At 43.9% G+C, this 23654-nt stretch overlaps 1 protein-coding gene across 8 annotated transcripts in view; it reads right to left on the bottom strand.

Annotated features, from left to right (window-relative positions):
• Positions 1-23654, bottom strand: part of LOC125453481 (interleukin-13 receptor subunit alpha-2-like) — a 69248-nt gene that overhangs the window by 16683 nt on the left and 28911 nt on the right. For 5 of the 8 annotated variants that reach the window (XM_048533145.2, XM_048533149.2, XM_048533148.2 and 2 more), the window contains 5 exons: positions 23240-23377; positions 13126-13246; positions 10919-11100; positions 8295-8428; positions 5958-6090 (listed from right to left, as the gene is read on the bottom strand). In XM_048533145.2, coding sequence (XP_048389102.1) covers positions 5958-6090; positions 8295-8428; positions 10919-11100; positions 13126-13246; positions 23240-23377 — 708 coding nt within the window. The remainder of the gene's footprint in view (positions 1-5957; positions 6091-8294; positions 8429-10918; positions 11101-13125; positions 13247-23239; positions 23378-23654) is intronic. The other 3 variants (XM_048533152.2, XM_048533151.2, XM_059646800.1) reach the window with 1 other exon arrangement.

Below are 23654 nucleotides of genomic sequence, written 5' to 3'. Positions count from 1 at the left end.
AGTTATTGTTCGCTGCTAAATGTTTTAAGAACCCATTTTTACTTGGGTTTTACGGCGTAAAGAGTGATTTTACTGAGGTTCTTTGGTGGGGTATAAGCCCAGCAATGCTCAATCCTTTTGCACTGTCCTTATTTTTCTTTATTCATTCACAGGATGAGGGCATCACTCGCCAGACAGCATTTATTGCCCATTCCTAGTTGCCCAGAGGGCAGATAAGAGTCACCCACATTGCTGTGGGTCTAGAGTTACATGTAGGCCCAGACCAGGTAAGGATGACAGGTTCCTTCCCTGAAGGATGTTAGTGAATCAGATGGGTTCTTCTTGTCATATAGACCAAAGCATGAACTGACAAGGGCCGTAACAGTGCATTAGGGAATGTTTAACATAATTATAAAGACCAGCAAAGCTGGTTTATGAAATACGGTGCACAGAGGATAGGTTGCTCCTCCCAAGGGAAGGTAACAACTTTCTCCTGCTGGTGGGCAGGTTGCGAACAGGACAACATCACCTGAAAAATAGGCCCACACCAATCTGGGAGAGCATCAAATGTAGGAGGTTCAGACAGGAACCAGCCACTCAGCCCCTCAAGTCTGCTTCACCATTCAACGAGATCATGGCAGATCTTGCACCACGACGCCATTTTCCTGCACTATCCCCATTCCCTTCATATACTTGATATCTATCGACTTCTGTTCAGAACACGCTTAACATGTAATCCTGATGGGCCAAATGGCCTATTTCTGCTCCTACATTTTATGGTCTTCTTAATGTTTGAGTTTCAGTCTTAATGACTGGAGCGAGGAATTCCAAAAACTCATCACCCCTCCTTCCCCCACCGAGTTAGCTCCCCCTCATTTCAGTCCTAAGCAGCTTTGAAACTCTTGTTCTGAGACTGAGTCATCTGGTTCTAGACCTTTTGGATGAGACAAATAAACACCTACTCTGTATCCACCCTCTTGAGCCCTGTCAGAATTTTCAATGCTTATATAAGAAAAATTAGGTGGCACCTCTTCACAAAGGTGTGTTAGAGCTATGGAACTCTGCTGCAGAAAACGTGATGATATACTATCCCAACTACATAACTTTAAATGAAAACAGAAAGTTCTGGAGAAACTCAACAGGTCTAGCAATGTCGACAGAGAGAGGAAAACAGAATTTCAAGTCCAACGTCACTCTTCAGAACTCAAACAGAGACCTTTAACAAAACCTTTATAAAGAGAAACTGAAAGAGGTGCGGATGCTATAAATTAGGAACAAAAACAGAAGTTGTTGGAAAAGCTCAGCAGGTCTGGCGGCATCTGTGAAGATAAAAATCAGATTTAACGTTTTGCATCCAGTGACCAAAGCTTGAGGAGCTGACTGGCTGATAACAAAGTGTGGAGCTGGATGAACACAGCAGGCCAAGCAGCATCTCAGGAGCACAAAAGCTGATGTTTCAGGCCTAGACCCTTCCATCAGCTTTTGCGCTCCTAAGATGCTGCTTGGCCTGCTGTGTTCATCCAGCTCCACACTTTGTTATCTTGCATTCTCCAGCATCTGCAGTTCCCATTATCTCGGAGCTGAATGGCTATTCCCCTTCCTATTTTCCTGTGTTCCCTGACTACCAAGGGGAGCAGGGGACTTTCTTGCCAAGCCATGCCCTAACTCGCTGACTGTCTTATCATCACCATCACTGGCAGTCCCTCACACATGGGGATGACTCTCTTCTACTCTCAGGATGGGTCCAGAGGTGGCTATACAGTTTAATGCGACTTTGACAGACTCTACCACACATGAGGTGTAAGGTGGTTGTGGGAAGGGGCGGGTGGGCCTCCACTTTTTCCCGTCGACAAGTGCTCAATTCCATCTCGGATGCTCGTCCTCCACTTTGTACGGTCTTGGGCCAGTAATTCCCAGGTGTCAGTGGGAATGCCGCACTTCACCAAGGAGGCCATGAGGGTATGGCTGAAGTGCTTCCTCTCTCCACCTCAGGCTTGCCTGCTGTTTTGGAGCTGAGCTCCTGCTTGTATTAGTGGTGTAAATGATGTATCCAGTCCATCAAGTGTGGTCAGTGCCTCGATGCTGGGGATGTCGGCCCGGTCGAGGATGCTGGTGTTGGTGCATCTTTCTTCCCAGTGGATTCTCAGGATCTTGCACAGGCTGTGTTGGTGGTACTGCTCCAGTGCCTTGAGGTGTCTGCTGTAGACAGTCCACATCTCAGAGCCCTATAGGACAGTGGGAGCTCCCACAACTCTGTAAGCCATTAGCTTGGTATCAGATCTGACGTCGTTGTTCTCGAACGCTCTTTCCCTCAGGCAACTAAAGGCTGTGGCAGCACACTGGAAGCAGTGCTGGATCTCTTCATCAATAGCTGCTTTGGCTGACAGGACAATTCCACAGTATTCTAAGTGGTCAACATTCTCGAAGGCCTCCCTGTGGGTTTTGATGATTGGGGGTTCAGTCAGCAATGCCGGGCCAGGTTGATGAAGGATCTCCATCTTGCGGATGTTCAAGGTGAGACCCATGCTCTCATTATGCCTCTGTAAAGGTGCTGACGATGGTCTGGAGTTCATGCTCTGAGATTGCACATACACAAATATCATTCGCAAACTGCAGCACAATGATGCTGGTTGGGGTGGACTGGCTTTGGCTGGAAGGTACTGGGGTTGAATAATTTCCCACTGGCTCTGCAGGCTAGCTCTGTTCCAGCAGGGAGCTTGTCGGTGATGAGGTGAACAACTGCAGCGAGCTAGATCCAGAACAGTGTTGGGGCGATGACGCAGCCCTGTTTGAAACTAGTCCAAGTGGGGAATGGGTTGGTCATGGAGCCATTTGTCATTAGCACAACTTCCATGTCATTGTGGACGAGGCGAAGGGTGGTGATGGTACAACCAATGTGGAGAAGAATGCTCCATGATAACAAAGTGTGAAGCTGGATGAACACAGCAGGCCAAGCAGCATCTCAGGAGCACAAAAGCTGACGTTTCGGGCCTAGACCCTTCATCAGAGAGGATGTTCCATAATGCTTTGCGGTTGACGGTATCAAAATATTGTAAGGTTGAAGAAGGCCATATACAGGTACTGAAGATGGGCCCTGACCCGAAATGTTAACTTTTCTGCTCCTCTGATGCTACCTGGTCCACTGTGCTCCTCCAGCTCCACATTGTGTTATGATGTACAGGCATGAGTTCTTTTCTGTGCATTTCTCCTGCAGCTGTCACCCAGTGAAAGTCATGTCTGCTGTGCCCCTCTGCGACCAGAAGCCATACTGCAATTCCGGGAGGTGTTCCTCAGCCACAGGGAGGATAACCTGGGCATTGAGGTGGACCTGGGCAATGACTTTTCCAACACATGACAGCAGACAGATACGCCTGTAATTATTACAGTCAGACTTGTTCCCTTCTTGGAATATGCTCACAACTGTGGCATATCGGAGCTCTCCTGGGATGCTGTCCTCCTTCCGGATAAGGCAGGTGAGGGAGCACAGCTGCAGCAGGAGCTCTTTGCTTCTGCCCTTCAATGCTTCAGCAGGGATACTGACTGCTCCAGCAGCCTTGAGCTGGCTGATGGCCTTTTCTACTTTGTGCAGGGCTGGGGTTTTGCTGCATTTGCAGAATGTAGTATGCAGTGGGATGCGTTCAAAGGCACTTGGATTGACGACAGAGCCCTGGCTGAGAAGATTTCTAAAGTGCTTCCCCCAGCTTTGTTTGGTGGCTTCTTTGTCTTTGGCATGAGTCACTCCATCCGTGGCCAACAGTAGCGTGGGGCTTTGTGTGTTTGGTCCAAATGTGGTCCTTACAGCACAGAAGAAATCCTGAACATCATGGCTGTCGACCATTCACTGGGCCTCCCGTGCTTTCTCCAACCACAGCTGGTTCTTTATGCCACAGGTTTGTTGTTGGATCTTGGCTCTCAGTCTCCTGTAGGCCAGCCTGTCCTCTTTCGAGTGCTGTTGTTATTTTACATTCAGAAAAGTCACGTGGTCCTGACTCATCACTTCTTGGTCTCCCCACCATTCTCGTCAAACCAATCTTGGTGTTTCCCAGTCGAGTGACTGACTGAGATTTTGCGGGCCCTGATGTTAGCAGCCTTGAGGGTGGTTTAGAAGCTGTGGAATCCTGCAGCTTGGTGTCACTGAGGGTTGCTAGCTTTGTGGAGAGGAACTGGTTGTTTGAGGTTTTCTTTTCCAAGTCTGTGAGTGCCTCAATTTTGAACTTCTTGTGGCACCGTTTCTGCTGCATCCGCAGCGGCGGGGCTACATTTACATCGATCCTGGCTTGGATCAGGAAATGGTCCATCCAGCTGTCATCGGCTCCTGTCATACCACGTGCAATTTTAATGGCTTTCCAGTTCCGCACTCGGATGATGCCAGTGTTTGGCGCGTGGGCGCTGCCACATTGTCTTATATTTGGCAGAACAGTATGTTGGCAAAAAGGAGGTGGTGTTTGCAACATTTGGTCAGGAGAAGGGTGCCTTTGGAGTTTTGCTTCCCTACTCCCTCTTTCCTGATTACATCGTCCCAGAGATCTGCACTTTTGCTGACTCTGGCATTGAAGCTGCCAAGGGCGATTGGCATGTCTACTGCAGGGACCTATGGGAGATACTGGCCAAAGCTGGATTAGAATGCCTCCTTGACCTCCGTGCTGCATCAGGCATTGATGCATAGGCACTGAATGCTGTGACATACGGGTTCCACGCAAGGGAGAGCAGGAGAGTCATGAGGTGTTCGCTTATTCTATACGGGCAGTCCTTGAGTTGGTCCATTAGTTTTCGACAGCAAAATCAACTCCATGGATGCTAACACAATACTTCGGCCTTAACTTTCCAGAAAAAGCTGTAGCCACCACCCCGCACCTGAGTTCCCGGGCAACGATATTCTTCTCGTGCTAAAGGAATGGAGCATTATTCCAAAGAAGTATGAAGTAGCAATTCCTTTCACAGCGGAATGTTACAATCAGCCTTCACAAGAGCAGACAAGCATGCTACAAAGCAGCTGCCCTTTAGGGTCACAAGAAAAAAAACAGTCTGCTGGTCTAACTCTATTCCTGGTTCAACCAATACAGTATGCACGTCAAGAGCTATCAACAGGCTGGAGCAGTGTGATATTGTGAGGAATGAAGTGATCATGAGCTTCCAGGGGATATTGAAGGCTCAGAGGGCAAGGGGATGTGGGGAAGGAGTGGGGTAGAGATTTGAACAGAGATTAGAGGTCAGAAAGGTGGAAGGCATTGGTGCGTGATTCAGATTGACCGTGTCTTGTGAAGTGCAGAATGGAAGCATTTTTGGGGTTTGTAAGAGGGCTTACTTTGTTGGGGGTGGAGTGTGGTATGCGAGGATAGAGTTGGGTGGCAGGGATGGATCACAGGTCTCTGGGGAGATTGGGACTATCAGCAACATCTAGGTGGGGGTGCGAAATGCTGGGGATTCACAGTTTATGCAAGCTGGATCCAGGTGTTTCTTAATTCAGAACTATTACAGGTAAGCTGATGGATTTCCCGAGGCCTGCAAAACCAAACTGAATCATCACAAGACAGACACTTCATGGGAAAATCAAAGGCCACTTCTGTTAGCCCAGCAACAATTCTGGGATTGAGATGATTGGTGGTGGTAGCAGGGTCTCTCATATTATCGATTGCCTCATTTCCCACTTTGAGGACATTTGATCGGAGTGGACATGGTCCTGGCTGACCTGGGCTGTTCTTGCTGCTGACTGAAAATCTCAGTCAATGTGGCAGCCCTGCCATATCAGATACATAATTAATATATGTTATGCTGTATCATCCGCCCATTAGCAGCAGATCCAACCCCTGGGTGTCATTATTGCCAAAGACTCAGTGTGGGAACGATGAAGGGAATCAGTACAAAGGACAGAGATGCTAAATTGTTATAGCTGCTCAATCTATTTTTCACCCCAGTACATTTGAAAATATAATCCAAGATGCGTGGTAGAAACCTGTTAGGAGAGGTTTTAGTCTTACCAACAATGACAGCTTCAGTCCAATCACTCCAGATAGAAAATTCCAAATGATTATTAATTCTTGCTCTCACTTTTACAGAGTAGCTTTTCTTTCGATTTTCAATGTTCCACTTTTTGAACGTTACATTTTCAATCTAAACCAATATAATAATCATTAGAATATCATGAAGGCAGTGATGACACTACATCCATTACAGAAAGTCATATTACTGCAACTGTATAAGGTGCTAATGAGGCCACATCTGGAACAGTGCAAGCATTTTTGGTCCCCTTAGTTCAGGAAATGTATTATTTCATTGGAGGTAGTTCAGAAATGTCCGACTGGGATGACCCCTGGTATGGAGGGAAGGGATTGTCATATATGCAAAGGTTAAACAGTTTGGGGCTCTATTCGAGATAACAAGGTGTAGAGCTGGATGAACACAACAGGACAAGCAGCATCATAGGAGCAGGAAGGCTGACGTTTTGGGCCTAGACCCTTCACTCTGAAATGTCAGCCTTCCTGCTCCTATGATGCTGCTTGGCCTGCTGTGTTCATCCAGCTCTATGCCTTGTCATCTCGGATTCTCCAGCATCTGCAGTTCCTGGGACTCAATTCACTGGGATTTAGAAGAACGAAAGGTAACCTTATTGTAACATCTAGGATTATTCAGGGGCTTGACAGGGTAAATACTGAGACGATGGTTCCCCTCATGGGAAAATCTAGGACCAAAGGCCATAGTCTCAGAATAAAGGGGCTCCAATTTAAGACTTAGATGAGGAAGAATTCTTCTCTTGGAAGGTTGTGAGTCTTTGGAGCTCCTTGCCACAGAGAGCTGTGGGGGGAAGAGGCCTTGCATATATTTAACACTGAGATAGAATCTGGATCAGTTTTAGTTTCCTGTTTCTATTTCTTATGGTCTTATATTATTTCGATTTAAGGCAGAAAAAAATTAGTCTGTAATGTAAATGATAATGAAAGAAAGGCAAATTGATGCTGCTTGGGAAGCAAAAACCTGTCGATCTGAAAATCTGAAATCCAAGCAGAAAATGCTGGAAATACTCAGGCAGCATGGATAGGGACAGCAACAGTTTTTTCGGGTTGGTGACTTTTCATTAGAATTGGTGAAAGGTCAATTTGAAACATTTGCACTCTCCACAAACGCTGTCCAATTTGTTGGAAATGGAGCTACTGTTGCTAATCCATAGAAGGATCTGAGCAACATTCCAGTTTGGGCTTACAAATTGCAAGCGACGTTACTATTTGAAATAAAACACAATCCTAATAGTATTCTTGACTTTCAACGACACTATTGTGATGAGTAATGTTTCCTGCACATCTAGTGTCATCAACTGTGACGTGCGCAATGGATCCTTACCGCTGCTCATCTTGTTGAATGAGCTAGCAGTGAATCATAGTCAATGTAAGGTAGATTTATTGACATCATTCTCCTTTCAGCTTGGGGTCTACAGGGTCTATTTGTCTGGTGTGGCAGAGAAAAAACACAAGGTAGATAACAAGAAGGATCTTATCTTAAATAAGCGACAATTTAATGCAAAGTGGCAAACATAGTACAATTAACATCTGTATCTGTTAGCTAAGTCATGAGGAGACCTAAGTTTGTCTCCTTCAAAATCCACATTGTTTCCCCCATTAAGTCCTTATTGCATTATTGTATTGGGTGGAACATTATGTATTCCCCAGCATTAACCCTTTCAGAACCAGGCATCCTATGCAACTTTACACAGCAAATAGTGCCAGAAGACTGCATGCATAAGGACATTTGTTACACAGCTGTTGCATATTTATTTATGGCATTTACAGACTGACCATTGTATAACTGGACCAGCAGCAATATACCTTTAAACACAACCTTCAACATCATAAAATGCCCTTCAGAGAGAGAAGTATTATCAAACAAAAATTGACATTAGGCTCATAGGCGTCCCTGAGAAATGTGATCCAAAATTTGGTTGAAATGATAGGTTTTAAAGACCATTCTGAAGGAGGAGAGGAAGAGAGATTTAGTGAAGGAATTCCACAGAATGTAGGATCAAGGCAGTGACAGACATAGCTATTAATAGTGGAGTGATGAGGTGAGTTGATTGCAAGCAGAGATCTCAGAGGTTTGGGGGTGCTGGATGAGGTGATTGAGACAAGAATCAGGTGATTTAAGAAGAAATTCAAAAACAAGGATAGGAATTTGAGAATTGGATCATTTTGAGACCAGGAGTTGATGTAAGTCAGTGAGGTCAGGAATTGTGATTTTAAAGAATGGGAGAAGAGTTTGACAGCTGCTGTGAAAGCTATGTGGGATTGTGTATAATACAATGATTAGTAAGATCCAAACATATTTACCTTCGTGATGTGGGTACTCTGATCTGTGATTTGTATCTGATAATAAAACTCTGAGGAAGGATGTTTACCTTCTGGTTCGTCCCATATTACTTCATTTTCTTTGACTACAATGTTAACTGGAGGACTGACCTTATCTAAATCAGGACAAATAACTTATTAGTATAAATACATTGCAGGTTCCTTCATATTATCATTCATTGCCGTGATATATATCATACAAGTAAATGCTTTTCTCAGTCATTCATGCAATATTGGTGCTGTTGGCTGGGTTGGTGTTTGCTGGGAGCCAGTGTTTACTGGCCCTCTATTTGCACTTGAGAAGATCGCAAGCTGTCTTCTTGAACACCTGTAGACCATGTGCTGTAGGTAGATACACACTGCTGTTGGAGAAGGAAGTCAAGGATTTCAATGACGTTGAAGAAATAATGATGCATTTCCAAGCATTAATGTGCACTTGATCTTTTAGATGGTAGTGGTTTTAGATGGTAGTTTGGAAGGTGCTATTAAAGCCACCTTGCTGAACTTTTTCAGTGCATCTTGTAGATGGGAAATGCCACTGTGAATGAATATAGGAGGTGGAGGGAGTGATGCTTGTGGATGTAGTGGGCTGCTTGGTCCTGATGGTGTGTTGTTGAGTGTTCTTGAATGTTGTTGAAGCTGCACTAATCCAGGCAAGGGGGGGGAGCAGTATTCCATCACGGTCCTGACTTGTGCCATGTAGATGTTGGGCAGGCTTTGGAATTGCTGCTCATCTGCTCTTGTAGCAACAGAACGATTTGGCTTATCTAATTCAGTTTATGGTCAATGATAATTACGAGGAAATTGAGAGAGATTTAGTGATAGTAATGCCGGTGAATGCCCATGGACAATGGTTAGATTGCTTCTTACTTGAAACGGCCATTGCCTGGCACTTGTGTGGCACCAATGTTACTTACCACCTATTAACCCAGCATTGGATATTGTCCATGTCTTGCTGCATTTGGAAATAGTTTGCTTCATTAACTAAGGAGTTGCCAATGGTGCTGAGCATTGTGCAATCATTTGTGACATTTCCATTTCTGGCCTTATGATGGAGGGAAGGTCATTGATGAAAGAGTTAAAGATGATTGGGTCTAGGGCGCATGGGTAATCACTAATTAATCTCCCCGAGGAGTTTGTTGCATATGAGTTTATTTGGTAATAGGCAATGGCCCGCCCAGATGGGACTCATCACCTAAGCCCTTTATAAAGGAGACGCTGAGAGGGCCTCTTGAGGGACAGAGGTAGGGGGAGGCATGGGTTCAAGTCCCACCAGCCTCTGAGGTGAGAAATAACATCTCTGAGCAGGTTGATTAGAAAAACAAGTTAAATTATATAAAAAAAGCTAACCCTGCTGTGACATGTTGACCAAGGGCTGAGGGTGATAGACTACCACTCCACTGTGTTCTACACATCTGTATTCAAATGCCAGTCTCTTCACTGTTTGTGGCTCATGGACCCCCAGTCCAACTGCTTATTTTGTGGCGCTCTGGAGTCTGTGGACCATGTACATACGGTTGTGGGCATTTGCACTCCCTGTTTAGATACTTCATAAACTTTTTCTCATGGTTTTGGTTCAGCAGGTCAGCCCTTTGACTCTGATCTTTGGGCATCTAGCAAGGAGGAATGTGGTCAGCTCAGAGGGCCTCCTCAAGGATCATCTCCTGGGTTTGGCCAGGCTGACCATAATGAGGTCCAGGCAGTGGGTGATGGAAGGGGTTATATCTGACAACTTCTGGCTCCTCTTCTGTGGTTACATTTTAACCCAAGTTTTATTGGAGAGGGAGCTTGCGGTGCCCATCAGTGCTCTCGATGCCTTCAGAGAGAAATGGGCACCTTGGGGGGAGGGGAGGAGATGTGGTTGGAAAGGCAGTGCTTGATTTCCACCTCCAACTCCATTTTGATTTAGTACCCTCCCTCTCGCTCTATCACCACCAAGCCCCACACCCATCCCCACTCACTTTTCATTGTTAGCTTTTCCCTTAATAGGCTATCTTTGGCACTGATGCACTGGACTCTCCCATTGTCGGGGATATTTGTGGAGCCTCCTCTTTCTGCAAGTTGTGAAATTGTCCATTCCCATTTACAACCTCAGTTTACAGGTTGTGGTGGAGTTCAGTTCTGCTGAAGATGGTGGCCCACAATGTTTCATGGATGCCCAGTCTTGCGTTGCTAATTCTGGTTGAAATCTGTCCCATTTAGCACGGTGATCATGCCACACAACATGATAAATGTTATCCTTAATGGCAAGATGGGACTGCATCTCCACGAGGATTGATTGGTGGCCATTCTTACCTATATTGTCCTGGACAGATGCATCTGCGGCAGGCAAACAGGTGAAGATGAGGTCAAGCGTGTTTTCCCTCTTGTTGGTTCCCTCCTCTATTGCTGCAGACTCATTCTTAGCAACTGTGTACCTTAAGACTCATCTGGCTTGCTCAGTAGTGCAGCTAATGTGGGAGTGAGGGGACTCCCCTTAATGGAGGGTTTCGATTCTCATTTTGATGTTATCATGTCTATAAATAGGCATGTTCATTTTTAACAGTTATTTCAATCTTACAACAGCAAACAAAAGACAATATAAGATGAAAGAGAATGACGCTTACAATACATGACTGGTGTGAACTCTATGCAGTAAGGTTTCGTGAAATTTTGGCCTAATTCAGTGATACAAATCTGCACCTCGTTGAAGAGCACAAAACCAACATCCTGAACATGGCAGGTCACATTTCTCCAACCATTCTCACAAAAGATTGTTCCGTACTCGTCGATTTGTTCACCTGAAATCCTGAAAGATCATGTGGAAGAAGTAAATGAGTGTGTTCGTGCAGCACAATGACCTGATCTTTTCTGAAAGAATGACTATCACATCAGCTAAGATAACAGCAGGATTGTGGACAGACTTCCAACATTGGTCACTCAATCACAGGGTGGTAGCTGCCTCCTGGACTGTTAGGCATGGCTGAGGTGGCTCTAAGAATTGGGCAGTGCCACTAAATGAAGGCACAGATAGGCAGGTGAATGCATGCAACTATTTGGGAGAGGTCGGTGAGTTGGCAAGTCCTGTCAAATGAAGGGGAGATGCATCCCCTCGAGGAATCTTTGCTGCCCACAGCCTTCTCATTTGAGGGATGCCTCCATTGGCCACTTCCTCCACACCCTTAACCAACTTGTCCATAGAGACTGACTGCATTGCAGTAGCATCCCTCCCAAATAACAGGAGGTACTGTTTCACCAGCTGCTAGCAACTGGTGTCTGAATGAATTGTCTTCCTCCATGCAGTGGGCGACGTTAGAACACTTGTTAATTTTTCATTATTTTTATTCTCTTATCAACTTCAGATTATGAGCTGGAAATGACTGGCATACTTTTGCATAAATTGTGTTAAAAGGAAAAAGGGCAGATCCAGCAACTTTGTTTGTTTATGAGGCCTGGTTGGGAGGCTAGTTACAGGCTGAGTCTTGATTCAAGAGGTTCTAACAGATAGGTTGGTTATTAATGAGGTCAGTATCTGGGAAATGGTTCCAGCTAGTCTGGAAGAGACCTTACATTCAAGCAAAAGGCAGTTGTTGAACAATTGAGAGCTTGGGAAGAGTTATGCAAAATATCATGGTGGAACCAGAATTAAAGTTTGTTATAACTGTGGTTTCTGAGAGATTGCTCCAGAATCCACCCTGAAAATTTGAAAGCTCCTTGCGTAATCTGATACATTGCTTCTACAAAGCCCTGAAGGGTAGAAAGCTGAATTAGAAGCATTGCTGCTTTTGGCTGTGTAAACTGAGAAGGTGACTGTAATTGACGTTTCAGGAAAAAGCCAAGGTGTCCACATTTATACCAGTGAGACAATGCATGGTGAAGGATAAATAAGTCCATCTTCCATTGGGGAGGCAGTAGCCTGGTGGTATTATTGCTGGACTGTTAATCCAGAGTCCCAGGTAATCTTCTGGGGACCTGGTTCAAATCCTGCCACGGTGGAATTTGAATTCAATAAATATCTGGAATTAAGAGTCTAATGATGACCATGAATCCATTGCTGATTGTCGGGGGAAACCCATTTGGTTCACTAAGGTCCTTTAGGGAAGGAAATTGCCATTCCTACCCGACAGATAGTAGGAACTGCCGATGCTGGAAAATCTGAGGTAACAAGATGCAGAGCTGGATGAACACAGCAGGCCAGGCAGCATCAGAGGAGCAGGGAAGCTGACATTTCAGGTTGGGACCCTTTTCTGAAGAAGATCTAGGCCCGAAACATCAGCCTTCCTGCTCCTTTGATGCTGCTTGGCCTGCTGTGTTCAGCCAGCTCTCCACTTTGTTATCTCAGATTCTCCAGCATCAGCAGTTCCTACTATCTCTACATAATAGATACATATCTTTTATACAAATACCAAACCAGTGTCTGAAAGTTCATTATTCACAAGTCTGAGTAGGAAACATGTGGAGCGACTATTTAGGTGTTAACTTTATTGTACTGCGAATGCAGATCTAGAAAGGATGATTGGGGTTGGTTGTCTGTCTCCATATAGCATCAGCAATTAATGTGCTTCATGGTCCAACTATGGAAGCTTTTCCAAATGGTGGGAAGGCACGGGGTGCCGTTGCAACTTGGTGGCCGGAGAAGCCCACAGTTCCAGCTCTGCCCTGCCTCCACGGGGTCAGAACCATCTCCCCTCTTAGATCTGCTTCTGTTTAAATGTTAGATTTCCAGGGTCTGCTGAGTTTTCCTTTCAAATTGAAACGCACCATCTCTAAAATCCTGGGAGAACTCATTTCAGGCTCTAGGTAGTTATATAGATGAGTAAATATTCATCCTTACCCGTAAGACAAACGGTACTGGGCATCTGCTCGTGCTTGCTTGCTAATATCCCAGGTACAGGTCATTTGTCGGTAATCATGAAAAATACACGGCAGGTTGTGGATTGAGGAAATGCCATTACCTGTGCCAATGAAATACAGGTAATTGAAATGTTACAGATATATACAATACAAAGCAAAAAGCCTGACTTTCTGTAGATACCGACAAAGGAAAAGAGTAAGTAAAATCAGTGCTTTTATTTTGTTTTACAGCAGATAGAAAAGGAATCAGGGATGTAACGGATAAATAAAAACTGAAAGAAGTGTAGATGCTGTAAATCAGAATCAAGAATAGAAATTGTTGGAAAAACTTAACAGGACTGGCAGAATCTGTGGATAGAAATCAGAGCTAACGTTTTGTGTTGCGTGACCCTTCCCCAGTTCTGAGGAAGGGTCACTCAGTCTAAAATATTCGTTCTGATTTCTCTCCACAGATGGTGCCAGACCTGTTAAGCTTTACCAGCAATTTCTGTTTTTGTGAATGAATATATAACTTGCTTCTATCTTCATTATAGTGGAGACACAAAGCTTCCCATTCATATCTGTAAATCTGGAGATTAAAGTAAAAGCAGAACTAGGTGAAATATAATTTCTAGGGAAGTGGGGTTGAGAAAGCTGATGGAGCTGAGTGTTGAATAGTCTTTGGGTCCTGCATTACTTCATCCTAGGGCCTCAAAAAGAGGTGGCTAATGAGATAGTAGATGCATTAGGATTGATTCAGCAAGTTTGTTAGATTCTGGAATGGTACCATCAGATTTCAAATGTAGGAAAACAGAAAACAATAGGCTAGTTAACTTGACATTTATAATGGGGAAAGGTGTTAGAATTAATGATTAAGGATGTTGGAATTAGGATTGTGGAAAAATTCTAGGTAATCAGTAGGAGTCAGTATGGTTTTGTGGAAGGGGAACTGTGTTTAATCAATTTATTCATCTTGTTGGAAGGAGTAGCATGTGCTGGAATAACAGGGCCCTGTTGACTTATTGAACTCCAATTTCCAGAAAGCATTTGATGAGGTGCCAAATAAAGAGGCTATTGCGCAAAGTGGAGCCCTCAGGTGTAGGAGGAAATACACTAGCATGGATAGAGGTTTGGCTGCTGGCAGGAAATCAAAGAGAATGACGAACTTTGTTTTCAGATTGAAAGCATGTGATGACTGGAACTTGACGTTTTACAATTTATATCAGCTAAAAATGAGGGAAGCGAAGGCATGATGGTTAAATTTGCAGATGACACAAACGTAGAAACAAAACTACATTGTAAGGATTATATAACAAAGTTTCAGATCAATATAACTGGGTTAGGTGAGTGTGGCAGATGGAGTATAATGTGGAAAAATGTAAAATAATTCCTTCTGGCATGAAGAAATTTTAAATAAAGCAGGGTATTACTTAAATGGAAAAGGACTACAGACTTCCAAAGTGCAGAGCGATCTAAATATTGTATGCAGATCCAGCAAGTGATTAAGGAGGTTAATGGGAGGCTATGTTTTATTCAAGAGGAATTGAGCATAAATATTAAGATTTTACGGCTTAATTATATGGGGATTGGTGACACCATATGTCAAATACTGTTTGGCCTTTTGGTTTTCTTATTTAAGGAAGGATGTAAATGCATTGGAGTCAGCTTTGAAGAAATTTACGAGATTATTATCTGGAATACGTGGCTGGTCTTTTGATAATATATTTGTCAGGCTGGGATTGTTTTAGTTGAAGTCGAGAGAATAAGGGGTGATTTGTTTGAAATTTGTAAAACCCTAAACTGGATTTGGAAAAGATGTATATTTTTGAAGGTCAGTCTCAAACAAGGCGACACGTTTTAAAATTAGGTGTCAGATATGAGGGGATTTTTTTCTCTCAGAGGAATGTGAATCTTTGAAAGATTGCCTCAGAGGGTGCTACAGACAAGATTATTAAATATTTTGTAGGCAGAGGGAGGTAGATTCTCATTAGGCGAAAGGGATGGCACTCAATGGAAATGTGAAATTTGAAACATAAACAAGTCAGCCATGGCTTTATTGAATGACAGTACAGCCTTGGGGGGCCATATGGCCAAATTCTGCTCTTACTTCATATGTAAAAATAATTCCAGGCAACATTTTTTTTGCCTTTAGCAGGCACTCCTCACAACTTTAGAGAAACAAGGAATTCTAGCTGCCTTTTCTGCATTGGTTTGTTGAAATACTTATCCAGGCCATGACATGTTGCACTGTTATCCATTATTGTCTGCAAAGCTATTGGTTGCATTCAAAGGTCAAAGACAGTGCTTCAACGAGTTGGCATGCTGTCAATATACACAATCTTTTCAATTTGCGACTCTGGGCTAAAACGGGAATAGCAGCCAATGGAATGAAAAACAGGACATCTTTTGCAATGGGCAGCTAAACTAGTAATGCCAGTTCAAAGATCAACCCCAGCAAATTTCAGTCTTCCCTGATCACTTGGATAAATGGTGGACAAGTTTATATTCTTGCGTCACAAGCCAAACAAAAATTGCGAGCAAAAGGCTCAGCAGGTCTGGCAGTATCTGTGGAGAGAAATTACAGCGCAGAACCAATGGCAAGGAAGGGTCATTGGACCCAAAACATTAATTCTGATCTGCTGAGTTCCTCCAGCAATTTCAGTTTTTGATTCTGATTTCCAGCATCCACAGTTTCTTTGTTTTTTTTTTCTAAACACATTCTTGTGTCCTCTGCACCATCTCAAGGCGAATTCACCCCCATTCTATAATGGTTGGGATGTTGGCTTTGCTCCATTCTGATGTCTGATGATAGTTGACTGGGAAGAATTTGCATTTGTGTTGCAATTATATCATGCGAATATATTATGCAATGTATTATTTATAATCAAATGTTGAAACAATAGCCCAATGTATGTTCAAAGACAAAGAGAAAGTCCCACATAACTTCCTCACGATCTCTTCAGTCTACAGTGGCTTATCCATTTACCTACACAGTAAGGTTAGTCAGATTTCGTGGAAGTCCCACCCACTGTAAGTTCCTCTATTGATAACTTGCCGAGCCCTTTAGAAAACCATTAAACCACTTCTGTGGTGACGTTTAACAGCATTACTCAGTGAACTGGCCAGGCATTTAAGCAAGGATGAATGCAAGCTTCTGTGATGATCAAATTCACTCCAAATGAAGGTTTCTCTCCATCATGCTTTTCTTCGTTATCCCAGAATGCTGTGGATGTCAAGATATTGAATGAACTTGAGGAAGAGATAGGAGACTGCTTTTTATTTCATAATGGGCTGATGGATTATGGGGAGCCAGCAGGAAAGTGGAGTTGTAAACTGAGATGAGATCTGCCATGATCGTATTAAAGTGGTGGCTCAGCTCAATGGGCTGAATTGCCAACTCCTGCTTCTAGCTCCAATGAAACACGGGATTAAAGAAGATAGGTGCTTGATGACTAACATGGGCGCAACGGGCTGAAGGGATTCTTTCTGTGTTGTAAACCTCCATGGTTTCATGATTGGAATGCACGGCTGATACAATCACAGATTCAAGCATAACTTTCAAATGGAGCTTAAATAAATGCATGAAAGTGAAAATAAATGAGTGTGTATGGAGTAGTAGGAGGTAGATTCAGGTGGCTGAATTATTGTACATGTAACCTGGGGTAGCACAGCGGTTAGCATGACTGCCTCACAGTCCAGGGACCTAGGTTCAATTCAATCCCGCAGGTGTCTGTCTGTGTGGAGTTTGCACATTATCCCCGTGTCAATGTGTGTTTCCTGCAGTTTCTCTGGTCTCCTCCCACAGCCCAAAGATGTCCAAATTAGGTGGATTGGCCCTGCTAAATTGCCTATAGTGTCCAGGGATGAGCAGGCTAGGCGGGCTGGCCATGGTAAATGCAGGGTTTAAGGATAGGGGTGAGAGTCTGAGTGGAGGGTCGGTATGGACTTAATGGGTTAAATGGCCTGCTTCCACAATGTAGGGGTTCCATAAAATTACAGGAAGCCAGTGAGCAGCAGCAGTAGCAATGAGTTATGTGAGCCTTTCCTGAATATTGAAGATCATCATAAGAACTTCAACAAGATGGGTCTTTGTAATTTTATTTGCATTTGTTGAAATCAAATTTCAAAAGCAACAATTATAATGCTTAAAGATGTGCTCATTCTTCTCATCATTTAATTTCTGATTATTATTTTAACGCATTTTATCCACAAGGTAGGGAAAAACAACATTTCTTGTTGCAACAGTGATTGATAACATCAGTCAGGCTATACACAATTTGATAATGACTGTGAATCTGCAAAATTGTTCACTGAATGAGTAAACATCACAATGTTGTTTTTGAGCTCGTTAACATCCTGATTTTTGCCAGACACGGGGACTCCATAACAGCAATCACAGTGAGGGTGTATTCTATATAAAAAGCCTCATTGCCCAGGCTATACATGAAATAGCTCTGCACAGGTCGGTACCTGGGCACCAAGTCTTCCTTTGTTTACGTGTGGAAAGTCCTTGACACTGATTTGGCTTCCTCAGGGAGCCAGTTCTCAGAGTGAACAGGATGTCTGACACTCCTGTTTATATTTGTCAGCCAGTGCTCCCTGACTGGGCCAGATTTACAGCCCAAATCAGGGAACTCATATTCAATGAAGTCCACCTGGCTGGCCTTGTTATAATGACGGGAATAAACTGCTCCAGTGAAGCAGAGACTAGTCTATAAATAAGTTACTCCTACATTGATTAATATATAAATAGCCCAGTATGTAATGTTTGGTCTGTTTGTGCATTGTCCATGGTTCAGTTGGCACACTTCCATCATTCGAGTCAGATTGCTTTGGGTTCAAATGAAAGAACACAAACACAACTGTGAAAACTAATAGATTATAAAGAGTAAGTGTTGGGAAAAGTCAACAGATCAAACAGCATTTGTAGTGAGAAAAATAGTTCACATTTCAAGCCCAATATGGATGCCTCAAAATGGAAGCACCCTTTGATTCCAAGGAGCTAGGTGCCATCCTGGGCAAAGCAGCCCATTTGACTGATGGACTGCCAATCATCCTAAATGTTCAACCCCTTCAACACTGATGTACAGCAGCAGATTGTACTAGCGACAAGTTGTACCTCAACAACTCACTAAGAATGTTTAATTATCACCTTCTATACCAGGAATCTCTATTATCTGGAATGTCAAGGGCAGCAGACACATGGGAATAGCACCACTGACAAGATACCTTCCAGGTCATGACTTGGAAATATATCATCGTTCTTTCAGTGTCACTGGGTCAAAACCCTGGAATTCCCTCCCTGACATCCAGCTGTGTACTTTTATCCTAAGGGAACTACAGCCCAGGGACCATAGAATTTCAAGAAAGCAACTCATCACCACCTCCTCAAAGAAAATGAGGGAAAATTATTGCCTAGCCAATAACACCCACACCCCAAGAAAAAATGTTTTCAAAAGTTCAAAGTGGAAAAGGTTCCTAGGCAGGAACAAGAAGGGGCAACCCCTCCAATAGGTTGCCAGAAACCACGCACAGTGGTGGCTTAATAACAGTGTTGGGGTTTTATTGAAATAAAATGGAAAGTCCTCCTGTGCCTCTGCTCCTCGATCCACAGCAGAAAATGTCTTGTTTCACTGGCTCCACAGTAGGCAGCTGACCTGCAAAGCCCCTTAACTGGCTTCATGAACCATATATAGCTTGTGAACATGTTGATGTCCCACCCAACCACTGACTAAAGACTTCTGCGTTGGAAATGTGTTTGCAAAGCAGCGTGACCACTGGTAGCAAGTGATCCCGGGGCAGTCTGCCTTCTCCTCCTGACCTCAGAAATCTGACGAGTGTGAAATGGTGCAGTTTACATTCACATCTCAGTTGTGGGCTTATATTCAACTCTGACTGATGGTTTTATTCAGGCTGTCATGTTCTTGTAAAGCGACAATGGGAAATGACTTCTGCGGCCTTAACTCAACAGAAGTTGTCCCACTGGCCAACGGGGTATTCAAGGATCCTAATGAATATGGGAAATTATTAATCTTGACTCTTCTAACATAGGGACTGAATAGAAAGAGCTTATCCAATAGCAGATCCTGAACAGAAGTGCCTGACTTGTGTGCTCATGATTCTAATGATCTATTTGTGGAATCAATCCTTGTCTAACTTCCCAATGCTAGCGGCTCTTTGATTTATTTATTTGGAGCTGTAGACATCACTTTTTGCCCATGGTAATATCTTATTTACAGCAATTCTTGCCCATCTCTAATTGCCCTGAGGTTAGTTAAGGCTCAACCATACTGCTGTGGATCTAGTCACATGTCTAACTTGGTAAAGGCAGAAGCAAAGTATTCATTCAGATCCATTGTCATATCCTTTGCTTCAGTGAGCAGCTTTCACTGCTTCTTCCTTATGGGCCACACTTTATCCTTCCTTAATCTTTTACAGTCATTATATTTTTAGAATATTTTACTACATGCTGTAGCACAGCCTGCCATCCTTTTCTCATGTTTCCACTTAGCCTTCCACATTCCAGCCTTAGCCTCCCTTCTGCATGTGTTTCCTATTCCTCTTATTCTAAGTTACATCATATGCTTCTTTTGCCTTCCTTATTTTCTCAGCAATAATCTTAGCCATCCAGGATATTCTAGTTTAGGATACCCCATATTTATTTCTCATTGCTATGTACCTAGTCTGGACCGAATTCATCCCTCTTCTGAAATTCTTCATTTTTTAATACATCAAAATGTGTTTTCAATCAACATTCTCCTGCGGTGAGCTTTCAGAACCCTAAAATTTGCTCTTTTCTAATCTGGAATCTTCATCTTTTCAAACTTAATATATTGAACCTTATTCTGTTGTGATTGCTATTTCCAAATGCTCCCCCACTCTGACGTTCTCCACTTGGCTTGTTTCATTTCCTAAGACCAGATCCAACATATCTTCCTCCCTAGTAGGACTGGAAATAGGCTGTCCCACAAAGTTCTCCTGCACACATTATGGGATTTTCTCCCATTCTAGTCCTGTAGATTTCCATAATTTGCCAACAATGTTCTCTCCTAATTTATTCCCACTCTGTATATCTATAATAAATTCTCAAGAAGGTCATCAGTGCTGCCTTCCTGGTTCCCTCCTCCAATCATATAGATTTTAATTCAGGAACTGTATCTCATTCAAGGGCAATGATTCTATCTTTGATCAAGATTGCAACATCGCCTCCCTTTCTATCCACCCTGATTCTATGAAAACCCATAACACCACTGTGTTATCATCCCCCTAGAGCAATATCTGCTTCCAGCTCCCCAGTTTCATTCACAATACTCTGTGCACTGACCAAATACAATTTAACCCTGCCCTTATCTCTTTCTTGCCCATTAGAAGGTAACCATTTCTTTGCTCATCGTCAACCCACAAGTCTTCTTTACCTGTCTCTGCTACTTCAAAACTAGGCCCATTACTCACGCTGCACCCTGTTTTACATGTTTAAATCCACTCCAACTACACTATCGACTCTCTGAGCCTGGAAATTAGTTTCATTTCAGCTCAGGTGAAGGCCATTTCTTCTAGACAGCTATCTTTATTCCCAAAAGTGATGCCAATATCCCAAAAATCTAAACCTCACTCCCCTAATATTATCCCTCAAGCCACACATTTACCTCCCTGATCTGCTTTTGCCTAAATAATGAAGTTAATGGCAGACGTAGTATTCCTAAAATTGCTACCCCAGACGTCCCATGTTTCAACCCTTTCCCTTACTCTTCAAACTCATTCTGTAAGCCATCTAAGCTGTCAATCCCTATGTTGTTGGTTTCTACATGAACCATAACCACTAGTCATTCATCCTCCCTTTCCCTGAATATTATCCAGCCATTCCATTATGTCCTAAATCCTTGCACTCAGGAGGCAATAGACCATATGGGATACACAATCCCAGTTGCAAATTAGGCTGTGTATCCTTCAAACTATTGAGTCACCCATTAATACTAACTTACTAATTTGCTTTTACAACAGTCGATAATGGTTACCTGATCACCATTACACTAACTTGCAATTTCAGATCTTTATTGAATTCAAATTTTAACCATCTGTCATTGTGGGATTTCAACCCAGGACTTCAGAACATTGGCCTGGATCTCTACAGTACCAGTCCAATAGTATGAACAATACATCAATGCCTTCTCCCGGAGATAGCACGAACTGCAGATGCTGGAGTCAGAGATAACACAGTGTGCAGCTGGAGGAACACAGCAGGTCAGGCAGCATCAGAGGAGCAGGAAAGTTGATGTTTCGGTTTGGGACCCTTCTTCGGAAATGGTGAGTGGGAAGGGAGCTGGGAAATAAATAGAGAGGAAAGGTGGGGCTAGGGAAGGTATGTGGGATGGTGATAGGTGAGTACAGGTAGGGAGTGGTGGGGATTGGCCAGTGAGATGGGAGGGTCAGATCGGTGGGAAAGAAGATGGACAGGTTGTCTCAGGTAAAGGAGGTGGGGATAAGAGGGAGGGTCAGACATGGGATAAGGCTGGGGACTGCGGAGATTTTAAAACTGGTGAATTCCACATTTAGGCCATCGGGCTGTAAGCTTCTGAGGTGAAATGAGAGGTGCTGCTCCTCCAGTTTGCGCGTGGTGTCATTGTGACACTGGAGGCAGCACAGGATAGACATGTCACCCAGGGAGTGAGGGGGGAGGGTGTTAAAATGGTTGGCAACTGGAAGGTGTTGTCATTTGTTGCATACAGAGCACAGATGGTCTACAAAGCGGTCTCCGAGCCACCGCTTGGTCTCACCAATGTAGAGGAGGCCACATCGGGAGCAGCAGATACAGTAGGCCAAGTTGGCGGATGTGCAGGTGTACCCCTCTCTGATAGAGAATTTTTGTTCTGTGCCTTGACTGGAAGTGAGGGGAGTGGTGTAGGGGCAGGTGTAGCACTTCCTGCAGTTGTAGAGAAAGGTGTTGCGGGTGGTGGGGTTGGTGGAGAGTATGGAGCAGACGAGGGAAACGTGGAAAGAGCAGTCCCTTCGGAAGGCAGATAGTGGTGGGGACGGGGAATATCTCTTTGGTGGTGGGATCGGATTGGAGGTGGCGGAAGTGATGGAGAATGATACGTTGGATACAGAGGTTGGTGGGGTGGTATGTGGGGACACGGGGGATTCTGTCTTTATTTTTGTTGGGGGGAGGGAAGGGATGAGAGAGCAGAGATGCTGGAAATGTAAGAGATGTGATTGGGCATTTTCGATCACCAAAGTGGAGAAGGCACAGTCCTTGAAATAGGTAGAAATCTGCGGTGCCCCACCTTGGGACCAGACACAGTGGAGATGGACGAATTGGAAGTAGGGGATCACGTTCTTGCAGAAGGGTGGGCGAGAAGAGGTGTATTCTGGGTAGCTGTGGGAATTAGTGGGCTTGGAATAGATGTCAGTGCCGAGGTGGTCACCAGCGATAGGGTTGGTCGTTGCGTGTGTGTGCACACGTTCAGTTCTTGATGTATCCATGTCTGTGTCCATGTGTGACACACTTGGCACATGCACCGTAGTGGCCCCACTGCACCACACAACCAGCCCAGCTCTTCCCCTCCATCCAGTGCATCCCAAAACCAGTCCAGTCTGTCTCTGCCTCCCTAACCTGTTCTTCCTCTCACCCATCCCTTCCTCCCACCCCAAGCTGCACCCCCATCTACCTACTAACCTCATCCCACCTCCTTGACCTGTCCGTCTTCCCTGGACTGACCTATCCCCTCCCTACCTCCCCACCTATACTCTCCTCTGCACCTATCTTCTTTTCTCTCCATCTTCGGTCCGCCTCCCCCTCTCTCCCTATTTATTCCAGAACCCTCACCCCAACCCCCTCTCTGATGAAGGGTCTAGGCCTGAAACGTCAGCTTTTGTGCTCCTGAGATGCTGCTGGGCCTGCTGTGTTCATCCAGCCTCACATTTTATTATCTTAGTGTCACGGTGGAGTTAACAGTGAGGTGTTGTCAGTGATCTAGATTTCAATGGGCTTACGTTAGCCCACACTGTATGGGAATGAAGCCATCAGGGAAATTAATTGCAAAAGATGAAGGGTTAAAAACTGAAATACAGTTATTTATCTCAGATTATTCTGATATTAAAATGTTGAAATAACTTACTCATGTGTGCCAAGGAAGTGAGAGCAGTTTCGTTTAGTGCTGTTGTCCGAAGTATTGCTATTATCAGGAGAGATGGGACAAGCAGCATGATGCTGTGGTGTGAAGAGAAGAATAAAACAGTTGGAGTCCCAGCACAACCTGAAGAATAATACAGGTATCCATTAAACTGCTGCTTTGTGACTATTTCTTTTCTAATTTCTTGCTTAAACAAATGTTAAACAAAGTGAATTCCTAATGTTTTATTTCCATTTAGCCTGGGTCTATGCCAAAACGTGAGAAAAAGTAGAAAGAATAGGTAAGAGATGACAAGGTGTGGAGCTGGATGAACACGGCAGGCCAAGCAGGTCAAAGGAGCAGGAAAGCTGACGTTTCGGGTCTAGACCCTTTGTCAGAAAAGACCCTTCTTCGGAAATGA

This window comes from Stegostoma tigrinum, chromosome 6, assembly GCF_030684315.1.
Source record: "Stegostoma tigrinum isolate sSteTig4 chromosome 6, sSteTig4.hap1, whole genome shotgun sequence".
Lineage (NCBI taxonomy): Eukaryota > Metazoa > Chordata > Chondrichthyes > Orectolobiformes > Stegostomatidae > Stegostoma > Stegostoma tigrinum.
Note: the sequence above shows the minus strand (reverse complement) of the source record. Positions and strands in the feature narration are given on the sequence as shown.